General features: G+C 38.7%; 1 protein-coding gene across 1 annotated transcript in view; it reads left to right on the forward strand.

The window, feature by feature from the left end:
- The window catches only part of TRPC4 (transient receptor potential cation channel subfamily C member 4), a 165,634-nt gene that overhangs the window by 60,752 nt on the left and 77,559 nt on the right, over positions 1-27,323 (forward strand). Inside the window, exon 2 of the mRNA XM_035323993.1 lies at positions 653-1,057. Within this exon, the coding sequence (XP_035179884.1) occupies positions 680-1,057 (378 nt within the window). The 5' untranslated portion in view covers positions 653-679. The remainder of the gene's footprint in view (positions 1-652; positions 1,058-27,323) is intronic.

Consider the following 27,323-nt stretch of genomic DNA (forward strand, 5'->3'; position numbering starts at 1 on the left):
GGTTCAGACAAAATGGTCTATATTCAGTGGTCCACACATAACCACCACTGACACTTGGGTTGCATGGGATATCAAAGACATGTCCATGGAAGTCCTAAATGTGAAAGACTCCATAATGGAGTACTGTTGGGGTAACTAGTGTATCTCAGAGAGGATTAGGTACCTTTAGAAGGGCAGATGAAACAGCCTCTAAGTGACATAACAGTTACAAAATCAGGCTCAAAAAGTATAAATGTCCTGTAGTGGTGGGCAGCAGTAACTGTGTATGAGCATACTCTCAAGCTGTGGCAAACGTGAGGTAGCAGAATTTACTACAGAAATAAAGGATGATGTGGGACTGCACATTTGGTGCAAAATGCATTATATCACCTCATGCTACACATTTAAGGGATATATACACGTGAATGGTGTGCTGACATATGGTTTGGCTTGGTATGTTTGACCAAGATGGTTACATGTTTTTCTTTTGCACACTTTGTTGGTGATCTCATAAGGGTGTTTTTTTGTTTTTTTTTTGGATACTTCTTAAAGTTATATTTATTTTCAATGTCAGTTTATTATGGTTTTTAAATACTTATGTAGTGAAAATATTAATTAGGTGCACTGTATCCCAAAATATATTATTAATTTATTATTTATTTTCATATTTCAGAGATAAAGTATTAGAATGGCATAAAATATGGCCCAGTTCTACTACAAAAGAAGCGTCAATGCTCCCTACAGAGATCGTATCCCTCTTCGCATTGTACGAGCAGAATCTGAACTGTCCCATTCAGAGAAAGCCTACCTGAATGCAGTGGAGAAAGGAGATTATGCCAGTGTGAAGAAAGCTTTAGAAGAAGCAGAAATTTATTTCAAGATCAATATTAATTGCATTGATCCTCTGGGAAGAACTGCACTTCTTATTGCAATTGAAAATGAGAACCTTGAGCTAATTGAGCTGCTCTTAAGTTTTAATGTATATGTGGGAGATGCTCTTTTGCATGCCATACGAAAAGAGGTAGTTGGTGCTGTGGAGCTGCTGCTAAACCACAAGAAGCCCAGTGGGGAGAAACAGGTATGTACCGGGTTTGCTCTAGGTTTGTAGTCTGCTCTGATGAAAAGAGAAGAATTTTCAAAGGGAATACGCAAAACAAACAAACAAAAAACAAAGACAACTGCCATCTTTGCACTTTCACACAAATATTTCAAATCAGAAAATCAATGGTTTTGATACTGTACTTATTTGTTGTTAGGCATCTCTCTCAATCAGTCAAATCTGCACATATCCACAGGTTTATTGGCTTAAGGTAGTTGCCACTTGAGACTTATCTTCCAACAAGTAAGGATAAAAACATCTTGCATGCTTTTTATACCCTCAAAACACTCTTTCGGAACAGTGTAGTAAAATAAATAAATAAATAAATAAAGGCAAAATTATTCAAGTCAGAGTTTTGCAACCAGGATAAACTCACTCAGGAAAATCTGGAAGTTGATAAAACTGTTAGATTTTGCTTGTGAAACTGCTGACATGGTTTAAAAAATAACTCCCCACTGACTGCCACCTTCTGAGCATAGATTGAGCTAAGACTGCTCGAGACTGCCACATAACTCCCTCTTCTTTTCTAAGACAAATAAAACACATTTGCTTCTACTTCAGTAAGTGTTTACATAAACTTGCTTTAATTTGCACTGAATTTGTAATGAAGGCAAATGCAGTGCCCTGCACCTGGAGCAGAACAACCCCATGAACCAGTACAGGTTTGGAGCTGACTTGCTGGAAAGCACCTCTTTGGAGAAGGACCTGGGACTCCTAGTGGACAGCAAGCTAACTATGAGCCAGCAATGTGCCCTTGTTGCCAAGAAGGCCAATAATATTCTGGAGAGAATTCAGAAAAGTGTTGCCAGAAGGTTGAGTGAGCTGATTGTTCTCCTCTTCTCAGCCTTGGTAAAGCCACATATGGAGTACTGTATCAAGTTCAAGGCTCTACAGTATAGGAAGGACATGGATAGACAATGATACAATGGAGATCCTGGAGCAGGTCCAGAGGCAGGCTACTGAGATGATTTGGGGACTGGAGCATCTCTCATATGAGGAAAGGCTGAGAGAGCTGTACCTGTTTAGCTTGGAGAAGAGCAGACTGAGAGGGGATCTGATCAATGTATGCAAATGTCTGAGGGGATGATGTCAAGAGGACTGGGCCAGACTCTTTTCAGTGGTGCCCAGCAACAAGGAAAGAGGCAATGGAAACACAGGAAGTTCCAGCTGAATATGAGGAAACATTTCTTTGCTTTAAGGGTGACAGAGCACTGGAACAGGTTGCCCAGAGAGGTTGTGGAGTCTCCTTCTTTGAAGATATTCAAAACCCACCTGGATGCAATCCTGTGCAATGTGCTCTAGGTGGTCCCTCTTGGCAGGGGAGCTGGACCAGATGATATCCAGAGGCCCCTTCCAACCTCAACCATTCTGTGATTCTGTGATTCTGTGAATTAGGCAAATTCATGCATGTTCATTCAGTCACTTGTCAAGTCTTATCTAAAGAGAAAGGAAAAGAAATGAACAGATGAGAAGCAATGACTTCCAGCTAATATGAAGGCATCACCAGGGAATGACTTATTTTCCAGCTGTTTGGCCATTCTGCCATTTCATTCGTTATAAAACATATTTGTGGGAAATCCTTATTCATTCAAATATGCAAATCACTCCAAAGAGAATAGTACTGTTAAGATATGGTCTATTGGAATTAATTATGGAAATCCTTTGAATCATAAATTCTCTTGAATTGCAGAATCATAGCATGGTTTGGGTTGCAAGGGACTTTAAAGACCACCTTGTTCCAACCCCCTTCCCACTCGATCAGGTTGCTCAAAGCCCCATCCAACCTGGCCTTGAACACCTCCAGTGATGGGGCATCCACAGCTTCTCTGGGCAACCTGTTCCACTGCCTCACCACCCTCAGAGTAAAGAATTTCTTAAATTCAGTGGAGGTTTTAATCCCTCCATGTAATGGTCACCATCTCTCTGCTCACTGGAAGACATGACCCAATTAATCAGAACTTCAGTCCTGTCTTCAATTTATGGATGATGACATAACCCATAAATTCTGATATTCTTAAGACTATTTAAGTAGGAGAATCCTTATAAATAGTTATAATGTTGTGTTCTATTTTCATCTGTTTCATTTTTTGTATATTACAGTTACTGTATGAACGCATTTCAATGAATAATAAGTTGAAGTGATTAGAGATCTCTCAGATAATGCATACAATAAAATTTAATTACAGTATTATGTACTTGCTATAGGTAGGATTGCAGATGATAAGTAAGTGTATAATTTTTGCTGATAAAATAACATGAATTATATGATCTTTTTGTTAAGGAAAGAAAGAAATATAGTAGGTCTTTGTACAAATGTGTGTGTCTGCCTTATCTTCTAGACAGTAAAAGCAGAACTCCTTTATATGACAACAGATTTATGTTAGCGAAGGGGAAGAGAACTAGATTCACTTTGTTTTGGGCTCATTTCATTATTTCTCCACTGACAGTACAGATAAGAATACAACAAATGGGACTTCTCTATGTTTAGGACCAGAACGCAGAAGGTTCAGTGCAAAGCCCGGTGCCAAGTCAGTTAAATCACCTGTGTTGCCATTCTCCAGCCTCTGTAATGGAAGCCGCCATTTGCAGAGCAGAGTTTGTTTCACTGAGCAGTGGCCATCCAAAGCTGTCTCACCTCTGATCTGCCTGCCTGGGATCCCCTTACCAATAGAGAAAAACAGATACCAGGGGAGGAATTCATGCTGCCTTTCAAAATTACATCTTAAAACAGCATAAACCACTTTTTCGGCAGTAGAGAGAACCTGCATATTTACCTTGTACTAGTCTCTTGATTTCAGAGTGTTCTTTAGACTTTCAGGGCTGGTGTGTGCAGGCTCCACAATATAAGAAGGACACGAACTATTAGAATGTATCCAAAGGAGGCATGGGACAATTCAAAGATGGCAAAGAGTCTAAAGGGGGAGACATATGGGGAGCGGCTGAGGTCATTTCATTTGTTCAGCCAAAAGAAGAGGGAGACTGAGGAGACTCTGTCCTCTCAGAGTACAGGAGACTGAGGGGAAGCCTTATGGAGAACTGCAGCTTCCTCACAAGAGGAGTGGAGGGGCAGGCACTAAGCTCTGCTCTCTGGGGATAATGACTCAATGCTTGAGTACAAATAGTAGTTGTTTTAGGCTATAGCATATTATAGAAGACAAAAGAAGAAGGCTTACCTGTTGAGTACATACTACAGTGTTAAATTAGCCACAAACTGTTTGGTCCAAAGCCGAGGTTAGCACTCTGGGCTCAAAATTTAAAATATTGTTTCTGTGCCACACGCCACCACTGGATGGTATGAAGAGTACTGCTTCTTCTTCTCTTCCTGTCTTTCCTTGAGGGATAACAGTATTAATATCCTCCTCACATTTAACATGGCAAAGTGTTTTACAAAAGCTAAGTGTAATACTTTTTTTTTTTTTTTTTTTTTTTTTTTTTTTTTGTTCACAACAGCATTTGCTGAGGGTCTGCCCACTACTGTAAAGCATGAAGAATAATCACGGATCACTTGAAAAGTAACATCCCCATTTGTGTCTGTACAAGGCTAGGCCTGCCCATTGCAAATGAAAATATTGCCTGCAAGCTTGCAAAAAATGACCTTTAAAAACGTTGTCATTATTTGCATGCTCACACCTTTGTTTGCACTGGGGACCCCAACAACCACTAAGCTTCTATGGGTGTCGTAAATGTAGATAATAACATTGGTTCATTTTTAGGAACAGTTCATGCTGAAGTGATTGCAGATAGATTACATTTTTGCAGTAAGCATTTTGCTGCAGTGAAGCAGATAATACTGAATATTTAGCATAATCAAAAGCAGCACACTGGCTGAAAATTCACTACAACAACAGACTAAAGATATAAAATCTGGATGTTTGGAATTATATACTAAAACTTATTTGCTCGGTATTTATAAAGCTGCATTTTCCCTGAAGAATCAAGTTCCTTTCTAAACTCTATTTCAAACTTTTATTTGATTATTTTTGTAATTTATAAATATTTGCCATATTGTTTAGATGATGATTTATTTTCAGGCTCTGTACTTTAAATAGCATGATATTTTTTTTTTTTTCTCCTTTGTGTAAAGCTGGTCATGTGTGGTAAAATCCCAGCACTTGATGTTAGTGGGGGTTTTGCCATTGATTCAGTGAGGTCAAGATTTCACCCTCTTGCTTTTTTATTTTTTATTTTTGTTCCCCTTGAAGAGAAGTTATTTGCAGAGGAGATAGATGAAGAGGGAATTAGAAAAACGTGTGTGCTAAATACTGCCAAGCTCAACACAGAGTTTAGATTCCCAAATACTTTATTGGTGATGAAAGTTATAAGCATAAAAAGAATAATATAATAAAAAGTAATAATATTAATAAGCATGACTTATGACTTACAGTTAAATCAATTAGCTTTCACTGTTTTATATTAATGAGATAATATCCTATATATGAGATATAGCTAATTTCAGCTTCATCTTCATGCAATAATGCTATAATATTTGTAAAACTAAAGGATTTCAAGCATAGGCTTTCATACATATTTCAAGAGTTTATTAGCAATAACAGAAAGCCAAAAAAAAAAAAAATTTGCTTGTGGTCAACAGAAAGCTACAATTCTTTAAAACATTTGAAATGTCTTTTGAAATAACAATTTTTTCTCCAAATTTTGATTCTTTAAAAAAAATAAATATTTAAAAAGAAAAAAGAAAAATCTGTAAAGAGATTTTAATTCTTTGCCTCAGTCTTTATTAGTAGGACCAGTCATTCTCTGGGTGTCCAGGCCCCTGATCTGTTAGATTGGGACAGGGAGCAGAATGAATTCCTCAGAATCCAAGACAAAATGGTTAGTGATCTTCTACACCATTTAGATGTAAACAAGTCTATGGGGCCAACGAAGGGTAATGAAGAAGCTGGTGGAAGTGCTCACCAGGCCACACGACATGATTTAACATCAGTCTTGGCTATCAGGGGATAGTCAACTGGCATTTACCTGATTGAATATGAGCTAGCAGTGTCTCAAGTGTCCAAGAAGGCCAACAGCACCCTAGCTTGTATTAGAAATGGTGTGGCCAGCAGGATTAAGGAAGTGATCGTCCCCCTGTACTTGGCCCTGGTGAGGATGCACTTCGATGACTCTGTTCAGTTTTGGGCCCCTTGCTAGAAGGACATTGAGGCCCTGGAGTATGTCCAGAGAAGGGCAACAAAGGTGCTGAATAGTCAGGAGAACAAGTCTTGTTGGGAGCAGTTGAGGGAACTGGGGTTATTTAGCCTAGAGAAAAGGAGGCTCAGGGGAGACCTTAGCGTGCTCTACAGTTACCTTAAAAGAGGCTATTGCAAGGTGGGGGTCAGTCTCTTCTCCTAAACAACAAGAAATAGGACAAGGCAAAATGGCCTCAAGGTGCACCAGGGAGGTTTAGTTGGATACTAGGAAAACATTATTCACTGATAGGGTTGTAAAGCATTGGAACAGGCTGCCCAGGGAAGTAGTTGAGTCCCTGGAGTCTGGAGTAGTTTTGAATCCTTGGAGGTATTCAAAAAATGTATAGATGTGGTGCTTAGGGACATGATATAGTGGTAGACTTGGCAGTGCTAGATTAATGGTTAAACTCGATGACCTTAGAGGTCTTTTCCAACCAAAATGAAATAAAATGATCCTAATTATAACCAAGAATCAATGCATTTAATTAAAATAATGCTATATTCCTTCATTTTTGTAAAAAAAATCCAACCATTATCTTCAAATTTGGAATTGCCACTGAATCTTCGTCTTTAATGTTTCCCCTCTTCAAAAAATAAATAAAATAAAATAAAAAACAGATCTTGCTAAAGCTTAATATAAGTTCTGCAGTCTATTGACCACTCAGCTATTGGGAGCTACTTAATATCCATATGTGATGTGCTTTGCATTTCAATGACCACAAGGGTTACAGTAGTTTTAAGCTGATTATCAATATATGGATACATCTGGTGCCATCTGGTGACTACAGATGAGGCATGTATATTTAACAGCTTTGAACTGTATTTGACTCCTTCTGTTATTCAATTTTTGAGTGAGGTTTTTATGGTATATATTAACTTAACTAAGGAAAAGGTTATTTGTCACCTGCATTATATTTTCTACATATTTTAGTTGCAGCAGCTGCTACAGCACATGTAAAAGAAAATAACACCATTTGAGGTGAATGAGTTGAAGAAACTTAACCAAGTACTTTTAAATTATCCATTTTTCAAAGCCATATGTCCTGAATTATTTGCCAAGGCACTTGTTGCTTACTCAGATAGTCATATGCCAAATTAAGAATGGAAAAAGACCACTGTTCTTTAAAATTTAGTATCTGTCAGAAATACTTTTATATTGTTAAACTATATATAGCATCATCCACAGATGGGATGAGGGTTAAGAAGCACACACAGACACACACACACACACAAAATAATAAATATTAATAATAATAATAATACCATACCTGTATCTAAAACACAATATGCTCTGCTGGTTGACAAACCCAGGCATCAGTCTCTACCTGGACAGCTGAGTACCTAGATATGCATTTATATTCAGGGAAGATGGTAGCAGGCTCATGAGGATGCTACAAAACATGTAAGTGAAACTGAAGTCTTAGTTATTTAACTTGAATCTATGTAGCACTGTATTACCTGACAGTCTAGATTTAGGGCACTAGAACATAACTGAAGTGTTTACAGACATTGCCTGGCTAGAAAAAGCACATGGTAGTGCCTCTGTTACATAATGATCTTGTGACACTTCTGGTATTTTGACAAGTGGACACCCTGGAGGCAGCTTTCTGCAGGTGTCTGAAAAAAAACACCAGGCTAATGCCAGACTAGCATTCACAAACCTAAGGGGATTGCTAGTGGAAGGAGTATTTGAGGGCAGTACTTCAGACAGTGTCCTGTCAAGGTACATGACACTAAATTTTTCTTATTTTTTGTGTACATACTTTCTGAAGCCCTAGTTAAGGAAATGTTTGTCAGAATTGCTTCAATTAATTCCACCTTTGAAAAAATGTTGCGAGATGTGTGTTTCATTTACAAAATGGGGAAAAATGATTAATTAGAACAAACAAAACCCAAACCTCCAAAACTTCATATCTACATAACGAGTTAAATGCAGTCAGCATGTGCCTTGACAAAGAGCTTATTGCATATTGGTGCCAGAAATGAGGTAAAGGAGTGTGGCGTGTGTTTGGGAAGTGGTAAAAGATACTTATACCTGAATTAGCATCTCAACACCTTCATGATTTTTTTGCCCTTTCAAGACTACAAGTTAGTGAAGATGGAGATGATTGCAGCAGGGCTTGCCAATTTGCCAATTTGCTATAGTGGACCTGGAAATGTCCATCCAGCCACCCCAAAGTAACATATATTCACTTTACAGAAACCTCTTCCACCATGCCACTTCTTTCCATGCTTTCTACTAATCTCGTTAGCTATCATTTAGGTTGCACTCAGAGCTCTGTGTTTCTGATTTCACTACAATATTATGAGACTCCCTCAGGAAAAGCATATGATTTTCTCTCCAGGTAGATTTGCCAGCAACCCTTCTTCCTCAGTTTTTCAGGACCTCTTCAAGTAACTTCTCTGGTCATGACAGACTACAACAGGCATTTTTCTGAGCAGATGAATAAAAGGGATAGTATGTTTTAGCCTTTATCACTAAGGGAAAGGACTGAAATTAAAGGGATTAAGTTTTGGTGAAGGGTGTTAGGACAGGAATCTGTGACAATATGTTTTAATTTTACAAGGAATGTAGAATCTGGCAGAGATAGGTGAGATGAAAAGTATGCAAGAAGATGACAGCTCTGATACTTTTCTTACTAGATGTGAATCCATCCATCTAACTCAGCCAAACATATACTAACGTTACTGTATGCCACATGCACAATGCTTGACATGGACATTTAGCTATGTATGAACAAGAGGATCCGGGACACACTGGAATTCTGGGTCCCAGGGCATGGCGTGGCAGCACTTTAACTCTGGGAGGCCCTAGTCCATCATCCCACATATGGGTGTTGAAAGAGCTAGAAGACAGCTACAACAGGGTCTGACTAACTCCTTGCTCTGGATGACGGGCAGAGCAGCACCTCTGAGCTTGCTCTGGCATTTATGTGTATTTGCAACCAATGTGTACTCCTGGACAGGAAGAGTTATGCCAGAGTATCAGCTGTCTGTCCCAAGATTTTTTGGGAGGTGGGTTGAAGGGACATTATTGTGCTGTCACAAGCTAAAGTTATATTTTATAAATCTTGATGTCTTTAGCTGATTGATAATTATTTGGAGTGGGGGAAGGCAGAAGAGGCGGTGTTGACAATAAAAGTTGTGTTTCACTTGACTCTACTGCATGCAATTCTGATTAGAATAAAACAAGAGTGATCATATGTTCAACATCTGTTTTTTGTTGTTGTTGTTTTGTTGTTTTATTTTGTTTGCTTTGTTTTTAGCAGCGTTGCCATCTAGTTTGGGGGAGAATACAAGCATGTGAGAGAACAGCTAGGGAGAGGACTGGTCCCATAAAAGCACGTGTAAAGAGTGTTGCACAGTACAGTATCTAAACCACCGAGGTAGGCTGCTACTTGGATGTTCAGGCACTCACTTTAAACTGTCTGGGAAAGGACACAAACAGCAAAGCTAGGCAGCTTTTCAAGCAAAGTGCCTTCAGTCTGGCAGCATCCCAAAAATAGATAAAAAGTCTAAAGGTGAAAAATCAGGAAACAGCATGAAAGCAGCACAGAGCCTAGAGTCATTTTCCTTGATTGAGATGGTAGCAGCCTAAATTTGGCACTTCTTTAACAGCTTCTGGGGCTGACAGAGCTCTTGGCTCCTGAGAAATTCCCCACATGTGGCCTCATCTCCCACTTAGTAGACTCTTAGTAGACCCAGAGTATTCAGTTAGCTTTAGTCCATTATTTTCCTCTCAGGCCAAATTATATGATATCATTGTCCCAGCTCTGTGTCGTCCCACAGCCTGGTGGTGTTTGGGGGTTGTACCTGCTCATGGAAAAAGTGCAGGTCACGATGGAGAGGACCAAGTAAAAATGTACAGGTTGTAGGCCTAGCTCACCTGCAATGGACTTTAACCACAAAGATGTTGGATCTGATATTTTAAAAGGTTATTTCAGATTTTCACCTAATTACAGAACTTAGACTTATTTTGATGAAGCTGAGGCAAAAATAAGAAAGATTTTATGATGCCTTGTAGTTTTTCTGATGTTTCTTCAGTAACTTTGGAAAATATCAGTCACAGTCACTTGTGTAATGCTCTTCATCTATTGAGATTAAAGCATCACTTTTGTTTTGAAAATGTCTCCCACAAAAGTTCATGAACTAAATGCCTTTTTGAATGTTCTGATTAATGACAGTCTAGCTAGTAAGGAGTATGGAGGAGGCAAGGGAAGCTATTTTGTAAGGCTTCAAGTACATAGGCTTGAAGTGGAATGTGAGGGCACAAAGCTGAATCTTCCCACTCTGAGTGGGTAGATGAGTGGGTTTTTATTTTTTTTTTTTCCAGTGGCATCTTATTAATTTAAATTCTCTGGCAGGTTTTAAAATGTTGATAGACAGAGATGAATGGGAGAGTCTGTGTAAAGTATAAATCAGTTTATTAATGAAATTGATATAGAAGCCTATCCACATATTCAGTCTTTAATTAACATTTTAAGACTGAATATGTGGATAGGCTTCTATATCAATTTCATTAATAAACTGATTTATACTTTACACAGACTCAATACAACATTTTGGGCACATGAAAAAAAACACATAATGCTTAAGGAGAAATGTACCATAAAGGCATAACTGACTAATTGCACAAGAGATGGAGATACGGATTTACAAAAGTAATGTTCTTTGATTCTTTATTAGAGACAATTATTTTCAAGTTCAAAAATAACAATAATAATAATAAAAAGAAGCCACAAGCGACATTACATCTTGGCAATAAACTCACATTTTCTATGTTTACAGGCATCAGGGTTAGGGGGGTGGCTGTATAGAAAAAAAAAAAAAAGTGACAATCACTAAAGAAAGACTTCAGAAGCTGATATTGGTGCCATCAAATAGAGCTGTTGGCAATTTCAATATTCTATAATATGCACCCATCACCTTGTAACAAATGCTAAATTATAAATTCCAAATGTGAAGCACTGTCAAACAAACAAACTAACAAAAATAAAAATAAAAATAAAAATAAACATGCCAAAATATGGGGGGAATGTGATAGTTTCTTGAACTGTACAAAATGATGAGCCATTTTGTTATTGGCAACATACATATTGTAGGATCCTTAACACTAGATTATTGGCAGGTAGCAGTATCAATGGTAATTTAAACCAAGTATAATCTAATCCTCTATTTTAGCAGTTTACAGAATTTAAAAAATAAATAAATAAAAATAAATGATGATGACAAATATGCATTTAGTTCAAACACAATTGGTGAACTAAACTTCTACCCAAACTCTAACTGTTATAAATTTGGAATGATTAAATTATTTTCTGTCTTTACTCACTCACTTTTTCACACTTTTTGATTTTAGCTTATCCTGCAAATAAAAGCACTTTTCTACTGCAAGGAGATGCGTGAAGATTAGCCATAAACAATTGAAAATCTAAAATATATTAAAATATTTATAAAATTGAAAATAAAATATCTATAGGATTTATGCAAAAATGAGATCTGTAGAAAAGTCATGTTTCTCCTCAACAGTTCCCATATTCAATGCTGTCTTCCTTTCCCTTCTTTTTATATTTGTTGACTGCCATTTTATGACACTCACTCAAGTTTACTGTCAGAATAGGGAAAGGATACAAATAAAAAACAAACAAACAAAGAAAAATTCTAAAATCTCTGCCTTCTACAGTTATTAGACCCTATACTGTCATTTTCATAAGCCCCCATGCTTGGAATCCATTTGCCAACCCTGCCTGCCTTTACTTCTTGTTAACTCAACAGCTATGCAGATAGTTTTGACTAAAGATTGTTACTTTTGATGCTTGAAAACGATCTAAAAACCCAGCTCTGACACCAGTGTTATAAATCTATTAAAAAGACTGAGAGTCTCAACAAACAAACCTTCTTTGATTGAGGTAAGGTCTAGAAATGCACACAGCCAATTACTTTTCATTTGGCTATGCAAGTCAAATTTGAAGTTAACAAATACATAAACATTCAAGAAGCAATGTAAACAATCCACTGTTTCTTCTGACTAGAGCAGCTTCTCAGAGGACAGTTAATGGTTTTGTCCATGATGAGACAGACTAAGATATGCATTATATATAAGCAATATGTATACAGGTATATTTATGTAAGGGCTGGGATTTCCAGCTCATGATTCAGATTCCTGAAGCTAACTGCAATGTAGTACTAGAGCAGTGTCTTTGTGAAGAAATGTCTTCTGTCTCAGGACAGCCTGCCTGGCCTCCACCTATACTGCTGTCCAAATCTGAGTGTTTACCTTAAGCTATGAAAAATAGTTCTCTAGACCTTATTGACTGAATTGACTAGGGGCCGAAATTGGGGACTCACAAGTCGTTACCAAGTGATATGTGAGGCATTCTAGAGATCTCAGAGATGGATATGGGGCTGGAAATTACAACACAGAGAGACCAGTGCCTGTCTGGAGTGGCAGGTGGAGGTCAGACAGGACACCTACAGAGATATCTGAAATTGCACCTACATGGGGACAAGTGAGCTGGGTCCTAGATTTGCATTGGGTTTAATGGGAGCTCAAAAATCTAACTCATATATAGACACTATCATTAAGTGTTTCCAACTGGAGATAAATCCCATACCGTAGGTCCATCTACCACATATCCTTGCTCTGACAATAGCCAATGAAGAAGCCCAGGAAAGATTCTAGGAACAGGACTACTAGAGAGACCTATCCTTGGAAGAAGCATTTTTTTTCAAAGGCACAGCAGCTCCTCATGGATGCAGTCATCCAATCCAATTCTGCAAAATGGTTTCCTGAAATTGTTTTTCAAAGAACATTTCTAAAGAGTTCTTCCTCATCTGTGAGCCATGTGCTGAAGTGCAGTTACTCGGAACTTGTCTGTGGAGATACCTTCTAAATTAGTTATATGCAAGGAAAAGTAGCATTTGAGGGACTGTTTCAAAGTGATTATTAGTCTCTGAGAGTCAGCCATGCAACCATCAAATTGATCTATAAAATCAAACAAAACAAAGCAAACAACAACAACAACAATAACCACAGAAACATGCTGTTGTTGAGGAGCTTGCTCATGTGTAGCCCTCAACACTCCATCATCAACTTTGCTCTTGTCACAGGGCATCTTTTTGTCAAATTGTTCTACAAGAAGTGAAATCTATGAAATCTGATTTTCACACCATCTTGTGTATCATGATAGAATTACCCATGTTTTTAATTAATTATGAATGCTCATCAAAGCTTTTTAAGAAGTTGGTGTTCTCATTATATATATATATATATATATATATATATATATATAGTCTTTGGTAGGTGTGTATGATTTTTCTAGTATTTATTAGTATAGTTGAGCTGATGCTCCAGAATTTTCATAAGACCTCAGTCATCCACCTCCAGAGCATTTTCAGGAAATTTGCAGGAATTTATTACTTCTAATATTCCTTCCTGTTGACATTCAGCTGGAACAGCACAACAAATTCAAAAATCACAATGGGGTGGATGACAGAGTCCATTAACAGGATTACAGAGGTTTTTCTTAGATGACTACCAATTTCCCCTGTCAATTTACTAACCACTTTCTGGATGGAAGATTCACATGTCACATATTGTACTGATAGAAGTCTTTTAATTGCACATCATGCCAGAGTCAAGATCCATATCTTCCACATCTTCACCCTGGACTGTCAGGAGGCAAAATTATTTCTCCTTCAAATTAAGCTAGTAGAGGCTGGTACTAAAATATTATCAAAGTCCTCAGGCTTGTCACTACGTGTGAAGCTTTCTGGCAGGAAAAAGGGAAACCTGAAATATTCACCACCAAAACCTTGTATTTCATGTTATGTACTGGCCTCGGCGCAGCTGAAAATTTACAGAAAATTGAAAAAAAATCTGTCACTCTTTTATTTGCTACCAGCCTTGTGACATCAGCTATAAGCACAAGTAAGCTGGCTGGACAGTTGAAATTACTCTTCCCAGTTAATTTAAATCTCTGCTTATTAGTTCTCAGGAACTACCATGTACTTAATGAGTAAAAATATATTTTCTTAAACAAACAAACACAAACAAACAAACAAAACTTTTTACATCTTAGAGCGTCTTGGAATTAGAATCATAGAATGGTTTGTGTTGGAAGGGACCTTAAAGATTATCTAGTTCCAAACACCCTGCCATGGGCAGGGACACCTTCCAGTAGAACAGGTTGATCAAAGCCCCATCCAACTTGGCCTTGAACACCTCCAGGGATGGAGCATTCACAGCTTCTCTGGGCAACCTATTCCAGTGCCTCAATAACCACATTGTGAAGAACTTCTTCCAAATATCTAATCTAAATCTACCCTCTTTTAGTTTAAGCCATTCCACATCCTATCAGTACACTTCCTGAAGAAGAGTCCCTCCCCAGCTTTCTTGTAGGCCCCCTTTAGGTACTGGAAGGCCACAATGTCTCCCTGGAGCCGTCTCTTCTCCAGGCAGAACAATCCCAACTCTCTCATCCTATCTTCATAGGAGAGGTGCTCCAGCCCCCATATCATCCTCACTGTCCTCCTCTGCACTCATTCTAATACTTCAATATCCTTCTTGTGCTGGGGGCCCCAGATCCATACACAGTACTGTGGGTGGGGTCTCACTAGAGCACAGCAGAAGGGGAGCATCCTTATAGCATGCATCATTAAGGAACTGAACACAGATGAAGTTATCATTAACAAAATGTAGTTACCAATCCTTTACCTCTCAAAGAAAGTTCATTTTTTCCATGCCAGAATGGCTGCATGAGCTTCAGTCTCCTCTATCACACACAAACATGTCTTGTTCTTCATCTGTCAAAGTTGGAAAACTTATAGTTTAATGGTTGGAAAGTTAGAGCTGCTGCTAAATAACAAACCACTAACTGAGCAACATACCAGAAATAACATGGTTATGAAACTGCTCACTATAATATTTCTCTAAATCCTCTCCATGGTTTATGGGGGTTTGTCTCTGCTGTACTCTTTTGCATTCATTTGTCATAATATTTTGAAAATATATAGAACATTTTTTCCTTAAGTGTTTTGCAGATTTGTCTGATTCCCAGTTTGTTCTTTGAGTGTATAACCTTTTTAATTTTCTTAGATGTGAAGTTTACTTCCCAGCTGTGAAGATATCTCAAATTAATTTATAATGCTAAGTAATTACAATCAGCTGTAAAGAAGTTTAGCTAATTCCTGCCCTTCCCTCTGAAACACTTTTATCTCCTAAGCAGTTTGTTGATTTCTAGAGATGCCACCAATCTATTATTCCTCTTTTTTTCAAAAGCTCTTTTTTAAAAACCATCTTTCTCATTCCATAGCCAGCAAGACACCTTTTCTGTTTCTAGACCTGTGAAGCTCAGGAAATAAACAAAGGATCAATTTCAGACCATTAAAACTCTTTTTCTACCATTTTTTTCAAGACCTCCCTGGAGAAGCAAGTCAGTTTCCTTCTGCCTCCCCCACTGAGTCTTGGAGCCTGCTTGGGAGAAGGCGAAAACCAGGGAAGAGCAAGAGCTTTTCTTCTGTGGTGGTTTTGATCTGCTAGAGGGTAGGAAGAGCCTGCAGAGGGACCTGGACAGGTTGGATCAATGGGCAGAGGCCAATGGGATGAGGTTCAACATGGCTAAGTGCCGTGTCCTGCATTTTGATCACAACAACCCTATGCAGTGCTACAGGCTTGGGGTAGAGTGGCTGAAAAGCTGTGAAGAGGAAAAGAATCTGGAGGTGTTGGTTGATGCTTACCTGAAGATAGGCTAGCAGTGTTCCCACATGGCCAAGAAGGCCAACAGCACCCTGGCTTGTATCAGGAATAATGTAGCCAGCTGGACCAGGGAGGCGTTCGTCCCCCTGTACTCTGCTCTGGTGAGGCCACACCTCGAGTACTGTTTTCAGTTTTGGTCCCCTCAGTACAAGAAGGACATCGAGGCCCTGGAACATGTCCAGAGAAGGGCTACGAAACTGGTGATGGACCTGGTGCACAGGTCCTGTGAGGAGCGGCTGAGGGAACTGGGGGTGTTTGGTCTGGAGAAGAAGAAGCTCAGGGGAGACCTTATTGCTCTCTGTAGCTACCTGAAAGGAAGGTGTGGGGAGCTGGGGATTGGCCTCCTCTCACAGGAACTAGTGATAGGACTAGAGGGAATGACATCAAGTTGCACCAGGGAAGGTTTAGGTTGGAAATGAGGAGACATTTCTTCTCAGAAAGAGCAGACAGGCATTGGGACGGGTTGCCCAGGGAGGTGGTGGAGTCACCATCCCTGGGGGTGTTCAAGGAAAGGTTGGACATGGTGCTTAGGGACATGTTTTAGCGGGTGATATTGGTCGTTAGGGGACAATTGGACCAGATGATCTTGGAAGTCCTTTCCAGCCTTAATGATTCTATGATTCACCCTGATGGCTACCTAAACTACAGTACACAGCTCTCTCACTTCCTCTCCTCAAAGGAACTGGGGGAGAAGATACAATGAAAATGGGCTCAAAGACTGAGATAAGAATACAAAGATTGCTCACCAGTTACTGTCACAAGCTAAAGAGACTCAACCTAGGGAGAGTAATTTAATTCCTATTTCTAACAGACTAGACCAATGCGAAACTAAAAGCAAATTTAAAACACCTGCTCACCTCATGCTCACCCTCATCCCACATCAACCCTCTATCTCTTCCTGCTGAGCAGTGCAGGGAAATGGGGAAGGGGAGTTGCGCACAGACATAATGCTTTGTTATCTGCTGCTCCTATATCTTTGCTTTATTCCCCTGTTCCAAACTGGAGTCTCTCCTACAAGATGTAGTACTTCTTGAACTGAACCTGTATGGACTTCCCACAAACAGAAGCTTTTCAAGAACAGCTGTATTATGGATCTGTACCTTGGTGTCCATCCTTTAGTACTGAGCTGCTCCAACATTGGTTCACCATGGGCAGAAGCTCCCACCAGGCCTCTTGCTCTTCTGTGGGCTCCTCTACAGGCTGCAGTGTGGAGATCCGCTCCACTGTGCTGCAGGGAGACAGCCTGCTCCACCAGGGGCCTCTCCACAGGCTGCAGGGGAACTTCTGCTCTGGAGCCTGGAGCACCTCCTGCTCTCCTTCTGCATGGATCGTGGTGTCTTCAGAATTTTTTCTCCCTACATTTTCTCCCTCCTCTCCCAGCTGCTGTTGTGCAGCAGTTTTCCGCCTTTCTTAAATATGCTCTCACAGATGTGCAACCAGCAGTCAGCTTTGGCCAAATACCTTTCAGAGCTGGATGGAGCTGACTCTTATCTAACATGGGGCAGCCTCTGGACTCTTCTCACAGAAGACATCCCTGCAGCACGCCTGTTACCAAAACTTTGCCACATCAACCTAATTTTTCTAATTGAACCAAAACTTTGCCACATCAACCTAATTTTTCTAATTGAAGCAGAAACACAGGACCTCAGAAAAAAAGAATGTCAGATATAAACATAGTTAAAATGATTTTGCTTTTACAGACCATTTTGTCTTTCAGAAAAGATTCTATGCATGCATTTAAGAAAGTCTGTTGAGAAGGCCCCAACTACATCTACTTCTGAATATTCAGGAAGTTTTGATATTTGCTTTTTTCATCATGCTAAATTTGTGAGAGGCTTATATGAGTTTTATTATGATGTGACAAATAATTTGAGTTCTCCTTTAATCATTTCCATAATAAGATCTTTTTTCTTTCTTAGATTTTTTTTTTTCTAAACCATTTCCATCTTCTTTCACTGTTCTTGAGTGAAAACAAAATTCTTTGCTTGTCATTTTTCATTATGAACACTCAAGGAATGTCCAGAATTCCTACTTGAGAAACTCTTCTTTGTCTTGTTTCAAAAAGATAAAGATATGCAGTGAGAGAGCAGGTAACAGTTGCAGAGCTGGAAATAAGCTCAATCTTGACAGTCACTTATTGTGTCATTTCCCACCGTTGCTCAAGATACTGACATTGACTGCAGGGAGGACATATCCATCCACTAATAATGCTCACAGGAAAACATTAATTGAAAATGACCACTTTTATGTACAGGCTGTATTTTGGATCAGCTCCCAGACATACAGGGAGAAGAAAAAAAAAAAAAAAAAAGAGAGAGAGAAAGAGAAAGTGCTGAAGGCTTTCTCATCAGTCACACCCAACAAATGCATGTCCCAAATCTATCAACTCAAATATCTTTTTCTCTGATTCCATCTGGAAAATGTCATCAATTCATTTTGCAAGATTTTCTTTCCATTCTCTACTCCCCTTTTTCAATAAAATAAATCCATACTTTTATCACAGCAGGAAGGATTCTGAAGAAAGTAATCAAACATACTCCTTGTAAGCACCCAGAAGAAAACCTGAGTATGAGTAGCAGCCTACCTGGATTTGTCAAGAACAAATCTTGTCATAACAATATAATTTTCATTCATCACCAGATAGTAAGCTATGTAGGTTGGGGCAAAGCATATCATAAAGCTTGAGTTTTGTAAGATTTCAGAACCTGTCAATCAAAATATGGTCTAAGAAGAAAACCAGAATCATAGTAGTTGCCAACAGTCCTCTGTAAAACATGATGAGTGAATCAATCAGAAGGATGAAATGAGCAATTCTGTAAGGGTGTATCCCAATCAATATATTAATTCATGTCATTTAAGATGAAATAGAGAGAGGGCATGTTAAATTTGTAAACAACATAAAACTGAGGGCATCACAAAACTGTTGCAGGACACAAAAAGAATTCAGGATGATCTTGGCAAACAAGATAAACAATTTATGTAAAAAAATAAAATAGTTTAAGGAGTACAAGGTTATAAATGAACAGACATAAGTATAAATTGAAATTTAATATGTTTAAGGCAACAGTTTTGCACGGACAATTAAAACAAGACCAACAAAAAATGGCTAGACAATACCACATTGGTGTGAAAAAGTCAGTATCACACTCAGTTGTATCAGAAAGGGCACAGATACAAGTAATGTTAATTTGTGCTCTGTTATACTGAGAAGTGGTAAAGAATGTGCAGAAGGAAATGAGAAACTTCATAATATTAGAAAATATGCCCCATAAGGAAGTCTGAAGCAAAAAGGGTGTTTAAAAGAGAAAACAGAAGGTACAGTAAAGAAATAAAATATTCTCTGCATCTACATTTTATAGAACGGGTCATTATAGGCTTAATCTGCACAAAGGTAAAACAAATTAAATATCAGAAAAGTTACCTGGAAAGAGTGCAACATATCCACCCACTGCTGCAGGCCATCAAGGGATGATGCAAATCATCCTTATTTAGAAAAGTGATATTATTTTCAGTGAATTACTAAATGTTATTGTATTTGTTTATTTATTTATTTTAAATATATCAATACCTTTCATGCAATATGGCTGGCACAGTAATTGGAAGTCACCATGCTGTGATTATTGAGGCACAGAAATTGATTTAGCTGTAATAGTATGAACGTGATAAATCACTAAAAACATCTTATAGTATTTTCAGTGTAACTGATAAGAGAAAAAAATAACGGTTTGAAAACCCAGCTTGTACTTGGATAAAATAGAATTAAAATAACTCTGACTTGTAAATTTAACTGCAAAATTCCTATATATATGACAAGACAAGCACTGAGGACACCTTAATGTGACACGGATTTAGTATTGGGTCTGGCTGGGATGTTAACTGCAGCAGCCCATACAGTGCTGCACTCTGCACTTGTAGCTAGAACAGCAGTGGTGTTGTGTCTGCTGCTGAGAAGCATTGGCACAGCATCAGGACTCTCTCTGACCCTCCTAGGGGGTGGGCAAAAATGTGAGAAAGAAACATCCCCAGGGCAGCCGACCTAAACCAACCAAAGAGATATTCCATACCATATGATGTCAAACTGCAATAAAAGGTGAAAAAAGGAAGAAGAGGGGAGGGCTGGGCTCTCGTTGCGAAAACGTCTGTCCTCCTCCCGAACACTGGCTACGTGCATTGAGGCCCTGCTTCAAGGACATGGTCAAGCATCTCTTACCTGTGGGAAGCAGAGAGTAATTTCTTTCCTCTGCACTTCCACATAGCCTTTACTTGTTTTGTTTTGTTATTCCCTTTCCCTCTCCCTCTTCCCCTTTCCCTTTTTCCCTTTAGTTGAATTAATAATAATATTTCCTTAATAATATTTTTTTCTCTTTAATTAAATTATCCTTATGTCAACCTGTGAGTTGTTCTTTCCTTTACTTCTTCCCCTCCTCATCTGAGGAGGGGGAGTGAGAGAGTGTTTGTGGTGTTCAGCTGCCTAGCACAGTAAATTCACCACACTGTGGCAACATCCCTGTTCCTTGTCATGTCCCAGCTAAGCTGAAAGCAAATTTTCAGCAAAATAAATGGACGTGATATCACATAGTATTCTAACTTAACTGGGTGTGGGGTGTGTGCGTGGGGGAGTTAACCGTTCTGAACAGGAATACATATTATCAGCAAGTATATATATGTATGGCTGATCTCTGGACATATTTATGGATCTTATGTTGTGCACTGAGAAAGACTTTCAGGAGAAGCAAAACTGGCAGTTCCCTGCCCTACCAAAAGGAGACAGAAAAAAGAAAATTCCTAAATGTAAAATATTTAGCATAAACTGTTAATATCTTCCCCTTGTAAATTCTGGAAAAGTGGATAGAATTATAAATCCAGTTCTTTTTGAAAATATCCAACTTGTATCCTACTGGTGCAGGTTGTGAGTCATGCATTATGGTTGGTTGCAGGTTTGTATTAGCATGGAATAGCTCAACCAACACATTTTGAGCTAATTCATAGCATAGACTGCTAAATAAATTCTGTTGATCCCTAGGCTGAGGGAAGTATTACCCAACTTGAGCTATCTAAAGTTAGGTGTTTCTTGCTGAAGTTGCCATTTGGGTGAAAGAACATCTAGAACGTATGGAGCTCTGCCTTTGGGTGGTTATTGAGCAAGTCAAGAGCTTATAGGTAAGGGTTAAAGGACAGACTAACAATGGGGACTCTATTGTGGGTGTTTGCTACAGGCCACCTGATCAGGATGGAGGAAGTAGATGAGGCCTTTTACAGATAGCTAAAAGCAGCCTGGAGATCACAGGCCCTGGCTCTCATGGGTGATTTCAACTACCCTGACATCTGCTGGAGGAATAACAGTAAGGCACAAACAATACTGGAGGTTCCTGGAAAGCACTGGTAACTTTCTGACGTGATGGAGGAGCCAATGAGGAAAGGTGTTCTGATGGACCTTGTACTAACAAACAAGAAAGGACTGGTTGGAGATGTGAAGGCTGGGGGCAGCCTTGGCTGCAGTGACCATGAGATCCTGCATTTCAGGATCCTGGAAGGAGGAAGCAGTGCAATAAGATTGCAATCATGGACTTCAGGAGAGTTAACTTTGGCCTTGTCAGGGATAACATTGGAAGAATCCCATGGGATCAGGCCCTAGAAGGAATACAAGATAGATTGTTAATATTAAAGGATCACTTACTCCAGGCTCAAGAGGTGCATTCCTATGAGCAAGAAATAGAGCAGAGGGGGCAGAAGACCTGCATTGATGAACAAGAAACTCCTGACAAAACTCAAACATAAGCAGGAGATGTACAAGATGTGGAAGCAGAAACAAACCACTTGCGATGAATATAAGGATGTTGTCAGAGCATGCAGAAATGTGACAAGTAAGGCCAATTTGGAATTAAATCTGGCTAGGGATGTCAAGGACAACAAGAAGGGCTTCTTCAAATACATCAATAACAGAAGAAAAACTAGAGAATATGTTCGCCTGCTACTGAATGGGGCCAGAAGTCTGGTGACAGAGGACAGAGTGAAAGCAGGGATACTGAATGCTTCAGTCTTCACTGCCGAGACCAACCCTCAGGAATCCCAAACCCATGAAACCAAAGAGAAGGTCTGGAGAAAGCAATTTTTTTCCTTGATTGAGGAGGATCATTTAGGCAAATGTGATGTCCACAAGTCCATAGGTCCTGCTGGGATATATCCATGAGTTTTGAGGGAGTTGGTGGACATCGTTGCTAAGCCACTCACAATCATCTTTGAAAGTTCATGGAAATCAGGAGAGATACCTGAGGACTGGAAGAAAGCTAATGTCACCCCAATCTTCAAAAAGGGCAAGAAGGAGGACCCAGGGAACTACAGGCCAGTCAGCTTCACCTCAGTCCCTGGCAAGGTGATGGGATGGTCATTCTAGAGGACTTCTGTAAGCATATGGAAGTCAAGGTGATCAGGAGTGGTCAGCATGGATTCACCAAAGGGCAATCATGCTTAACTAACTTGATTGCCTTCTATAGGGGAATGACTGGCTGGATACATGAAGGGAGAGCAGCTGATGTTGTCTACCTGGACTTCAGCAAGGCTTTTGAAATGTCTCCCATGATATCCTCATAGGCAAACTCAGAAGAGTGGGATGGGTGAGTGGACAGTGAGGTAGATTGAGAATTGGTTGAATGGCAGGTCTCAGAGGGTTGTGATCAGTGACACAGAGTCTAGTTGGAGGCCTGCAGCAAGCAGTGCCCTGCAGGGTTCAATACTGGCTCCAATATTGTTTAATTTATTCATTAATAACTTGGATGAAAGGATAGAATGCCTTCTCAGCAAGTTTGCTGATGATACAAAAGTGGGAGAAGTGGCTGATGCCCCAGAGTACTGTGCTGCCATTCAGAAGAATGTCAACAAGCTGGAGAGATAAGAAGAGAGGAACCTGAAATTCAACAAAGACAAGTGCAGGGTTTTGCACTTGGGGAAGAATAACTCCATAAACCAGTAAAGGTTGGGAGCTGACCTGCTGGAAAGTAGCTCTGTGGAGAAGGACCTGGGGGTTCTGGTGGACAACAAGAGCCATAAATGTGCCCTTGTGGCTGAGAAAATAATAAATAAAATAATTAAAAATATAATAATAATAATGATAAAAAAAAAAAAGTCCAGAAAATTCCACACAGAAATCTGATGTTTTAATATTTTTTTGCTAAATCTTCTTGACATGATTTCATAACTGCATTTATATCCTCGGTCAAAAAAGTGGACCCAGCTGTGAAAAGAAGCAGAAAGAGGTGCTCTTCCTAGGCAACCTGGAGTTATTAGCAGAACTGCAAACAAAACCTGAGTTCTGACATCCAGATGAGTTGTCCAGCTGCTATTGGCTTAAATCAAATTTACTGGTTTTCCTCCTGAATAAGTCATTTTTTCTGTTCAAAGCATCATTTAGAATCTGACAGAAGATACTTCCATCTCAAAGCTGCAACCCAAAGAAATTGTCCCACCACAGAAGCTGGACTTGTGGTTAGAATTTCAGCTAGTCACTCCTTCCATTTTGCTGTGAACCAGTCCACGATTTAACCCAAATGAGTTATTTTATGGCTTTATGTGTCTAGCATTTTGAATGTTAATTTGAGGTCTTCATATGTTTTATATAAGAATCAGTATCTTAATATTTTAAACATACATTATTTGACAATCAACATTTCTTTCAGATTTAAAAAGATAAGTATCCTTTTATCTCGTATATGAACTGCTCCATTTTTATTATCTCTGTTGCTTGTGGTTTGAATACAGAGAAAAGTGAAAAATGAGCATTAAGCACCTTGACAGCATTGAACTGAACTGAGTGTGAAAATGTTAACGGACACAAATTGAAATGAAACTTTATCTGCTGAATTTACATAGGCAGCATTTCAGCTGTTTAATTAGTATTCAAAGTATGCATTCCAAAGAAGTTATAGTATCTCTTAAAAAAGTCAGTATTCATTCATAGGTTGCTGTACATTTACATCTAGCCATCTAGGCCCCCCAGAGTGTTGTCACTTAACTTACAGTGCCTTTGAGCAAGGGTGAGGTTTTGTGAATATGTCTGTCTATGAAAAAAAAAAAAAAAAAAAAAAAAAAAAAAAGGGGTATAGAGACAGGATTTTGTAAAAGAAATAAAAATATTTCGGTGGCACATAAAACATGTGGTACTTACATCCCCAAATAGATTAGGAAATGAAATGAGTCCAAGGGCAATTAACAAGTTGAATCCTTTTCAGAGAAGCCAGGGAAGCTGCCTATGGAAAGCAAGAAAATACACCAGATGGCTGTTATATGACATGTATCACACACAGTGCTCTGAAATTATGCTTTTCCTTAGCTCGGTTTGATGACTTCCTTCCACTTGTCTGCCAGTGGTGCTCAGTAACCAGGCAACACTCCAACTGTGCAAGGCAGAGTGAATACCCTGGAATGGGGAGTAGGACCTTCAACCACATCTTCGCCACCATTGCCTGCAGTCTCACAAGTCTGCAGTTTTTGCAGACTTGTGAGAATAGTTTCAGCAGAGCTTTCAGGACAGACTAAATCCACCCCCTTTCAGTGGTGTGACAACTGAATTCAAGTTGTCTTGAAATTATATCTTCAAGTTATTCAAATTATACATATAGCAGTTTATCAGCAGCTTGGTACATTTGAAAGGAGTAGAATTAGGGTGATTTTTTTTCAATTTTTCTTGTTGGAACAATTTCATGATCATAATGTGTTTCAGCTGATATTATAATAACATGGAATCAAAGAAGGGAAGAATTCAAAAAACTAGAGTCTGAATCAGATAACTTATAGAGATATCTTGTATGAGATAGATATCTTGCATAGAGATATCTTGCATAAAGATATCTTGTATGCCATGGGCTGTACTGAAATTCAGAGTTCAGCATTTTCAAGGTGTTCAGTTGATTAACAGCTACAGAGCAAGAGTTATGAAATAACTGATGAGCTTGATAACACACCTTTATAATATTAATTTCTTAATATATTGTGGTACTGCATCAGAACATATATGTATTCATTTTGTTACTTGTTATATATATATTTCCTTTGTTTTAGTTTTTTCCTCCTTTTTTCTATGATTCCTTCTTTCATGCTGTCATGATTGACATAGCTCACTAATTGATTCATCTAACTACTTGCAGCCATTGCAGGATTTGCTTTCCTTTTACAAACAACAGGCAAAATAACTGTAAATAAACAAAGACAAGACTTAAGAAAACTAAATAGGAACTGAGCTATCCAAGAAAATAGATTGCTTTACATAGATTCTTAGCTTCTGCATTTAAAAACTAAGTAAATGGGAATATCATTTTTCAGTCTTTCTGTTAGAATACTGCAGGAATGAGGGCTATGAGGAACCTAGATAAAAACATGGACAGACCTGGGATTTCAGTTCCTCTTTCCAAAGTGACTATTTATTTCCTGAATATCTAACAGATCATAACAGAGCAATTGGTCTCTCTACCTTGATGTCATATTGTTAGGAAGAGAAAATGTCTCAGACCTTACTGGTGTTAATTTAGACTCTTTCTGTCATAGCAAAGGGAGTTTTCTTCACACAGACCATACATGGAACTTAAACACATATTTAAGAGGGTTGTTCCACTTGGTACCTAAAAAATTCTTAGATATCTAAGTCAGACTGACTCATTCCCACTTACAGCAAGCACAGGGGAAAAGAATGCAACAAAAAGCTTATGTGTTTGAGCAATGAAATGTACAGACCTTGAACTATGCTTTCTTCTTTTCTTTTTTTTTTTTTTTTCCTACTCATGCCCTTACAGATATACATACAAGTATGCAATCCTCAAACTGCTTTGCTCAGCCATATAAATAATATTGAAGTAGAAAAAAATAAGCAAAATGTAAGAAGGCAAAAATCATTTGACCTTTCTAAGTTTAAGCAGCCTCACACTTGATATATTAACTGCAAAGTGTATCATATATTCATAGAACTTCTAAGCCTTGGGGAGTTACAGTCACAGTGACAGTGACTGTAAAACCCAGTAGCTTTCTATCCTCCCAGGATTTAAGGAATATTCATGTTTTCTGTGACTGCTCTGTCAAAGATTAAGATTGGGTGGCTAATATCTGCGAGTGCTGATTATTTGTTTTGGCTTACTTAAAAAGAATTGTTTTCAGTAGTTTGAAAGTAAAAATATTCATAAATCTGGTGACTTCAGAGCAAGTACAAGATCAACAGTTAAATACAGAAATATCCTGAGTGTCTTGAGAGCACTCAAAACTTCAAAAGATAAGTACTTCATTATGCTGCAGATGAGGGAATAATTTGACTTTATTGCTTTGGCTTTCTTTATATCTTTGGTTTAAATGAGTCGGAAACCTTAAAATAGGATGTGAAGGATCAGGGGTTAAACTCATGATGTAATTAAAATTGCAGTCTTAGGGTTTGCCCTTTAAGCTTAAATGTTTCTGTAAGTTAAGCCTGAAATGATTTAATGCACACTACTATATTTGGGTAAATTGTGATGGTACGAATTCCAGAATGTGTGCATCAGCTGAGTTCCTTTAACATTAATGATTTTGATAAGCTATGAGAAAAACAAGCAGCTTTTGAATTAAAGGACCCGATGTACAAGTCTATCATTGTAATGCCGTGTTGTTTGGAGCTTTGTCTCTGTTAACATTTCAGAGAAGATTGAGGTTAATGACGTTACGATAACCTTCAGTCTGGAATGGCTGGAAACAAATATTAGTTTAGTACTGTCAGACACTACAAAGATAATAACATCCTAAGTGACACGGGAATACCCTGAGCAGTCAGTGAGATTTGGAGCTATGTCTTTGTATCCTTGAGCTTTCTGCCCTTCCAGCTCCCACCTCTGCACTGTGGTACCCAGACCCCAGGGCCAAGAGGGGAGTCTCACTAGTTGTGGCAGATGCTGTCAAAGTACAACATATTCCTCCCAGTAACATTTGTTCAGCCAAATGATAGCCCAAAGCTTGCTTCTACTAATGCAGACTTCGAGTCTCTACTGCCATTTTTTTTCTTTTTTTTTTTTTTTTTTTTTTTAGCATTAAAACGTTGAATACAGTTGCAATCTAGAGAGCAGAAAAAGTATGTGTGTGCATGTGTGTGCCTTTTTTTTTTTTTTTCCTATATAATATGTAAGTAACAGAGAAGATAAATCTATGATTGAAATAACCGATGAGGTCTGGGGGTTGAAATTGTCTCATTTTGCTCACTGACACCACAGACAAGTGAGAAAACAGGTATGGATTTCAAGTCCCAGACCAAACTGGACAGGCATAACGAACCAATCCAGTCCCCAAGGTGCTCCAT

Source organism: Oxyura jamaicensis, chromosome 1, assembly GCF_011077185.1.
Source record: "Oxyura jamaicensis isolate SHBP4307 breed ruddy duck chromosome 1, BPBGC_Ojam_1.0, whole genome shotgun sequence".
Lineage (NCBI taxonomy): Eukaryota > Metazoa > Chordata > Aves > Anseriformes > Anatidae > Oxyura > Oxyura jamaicensis.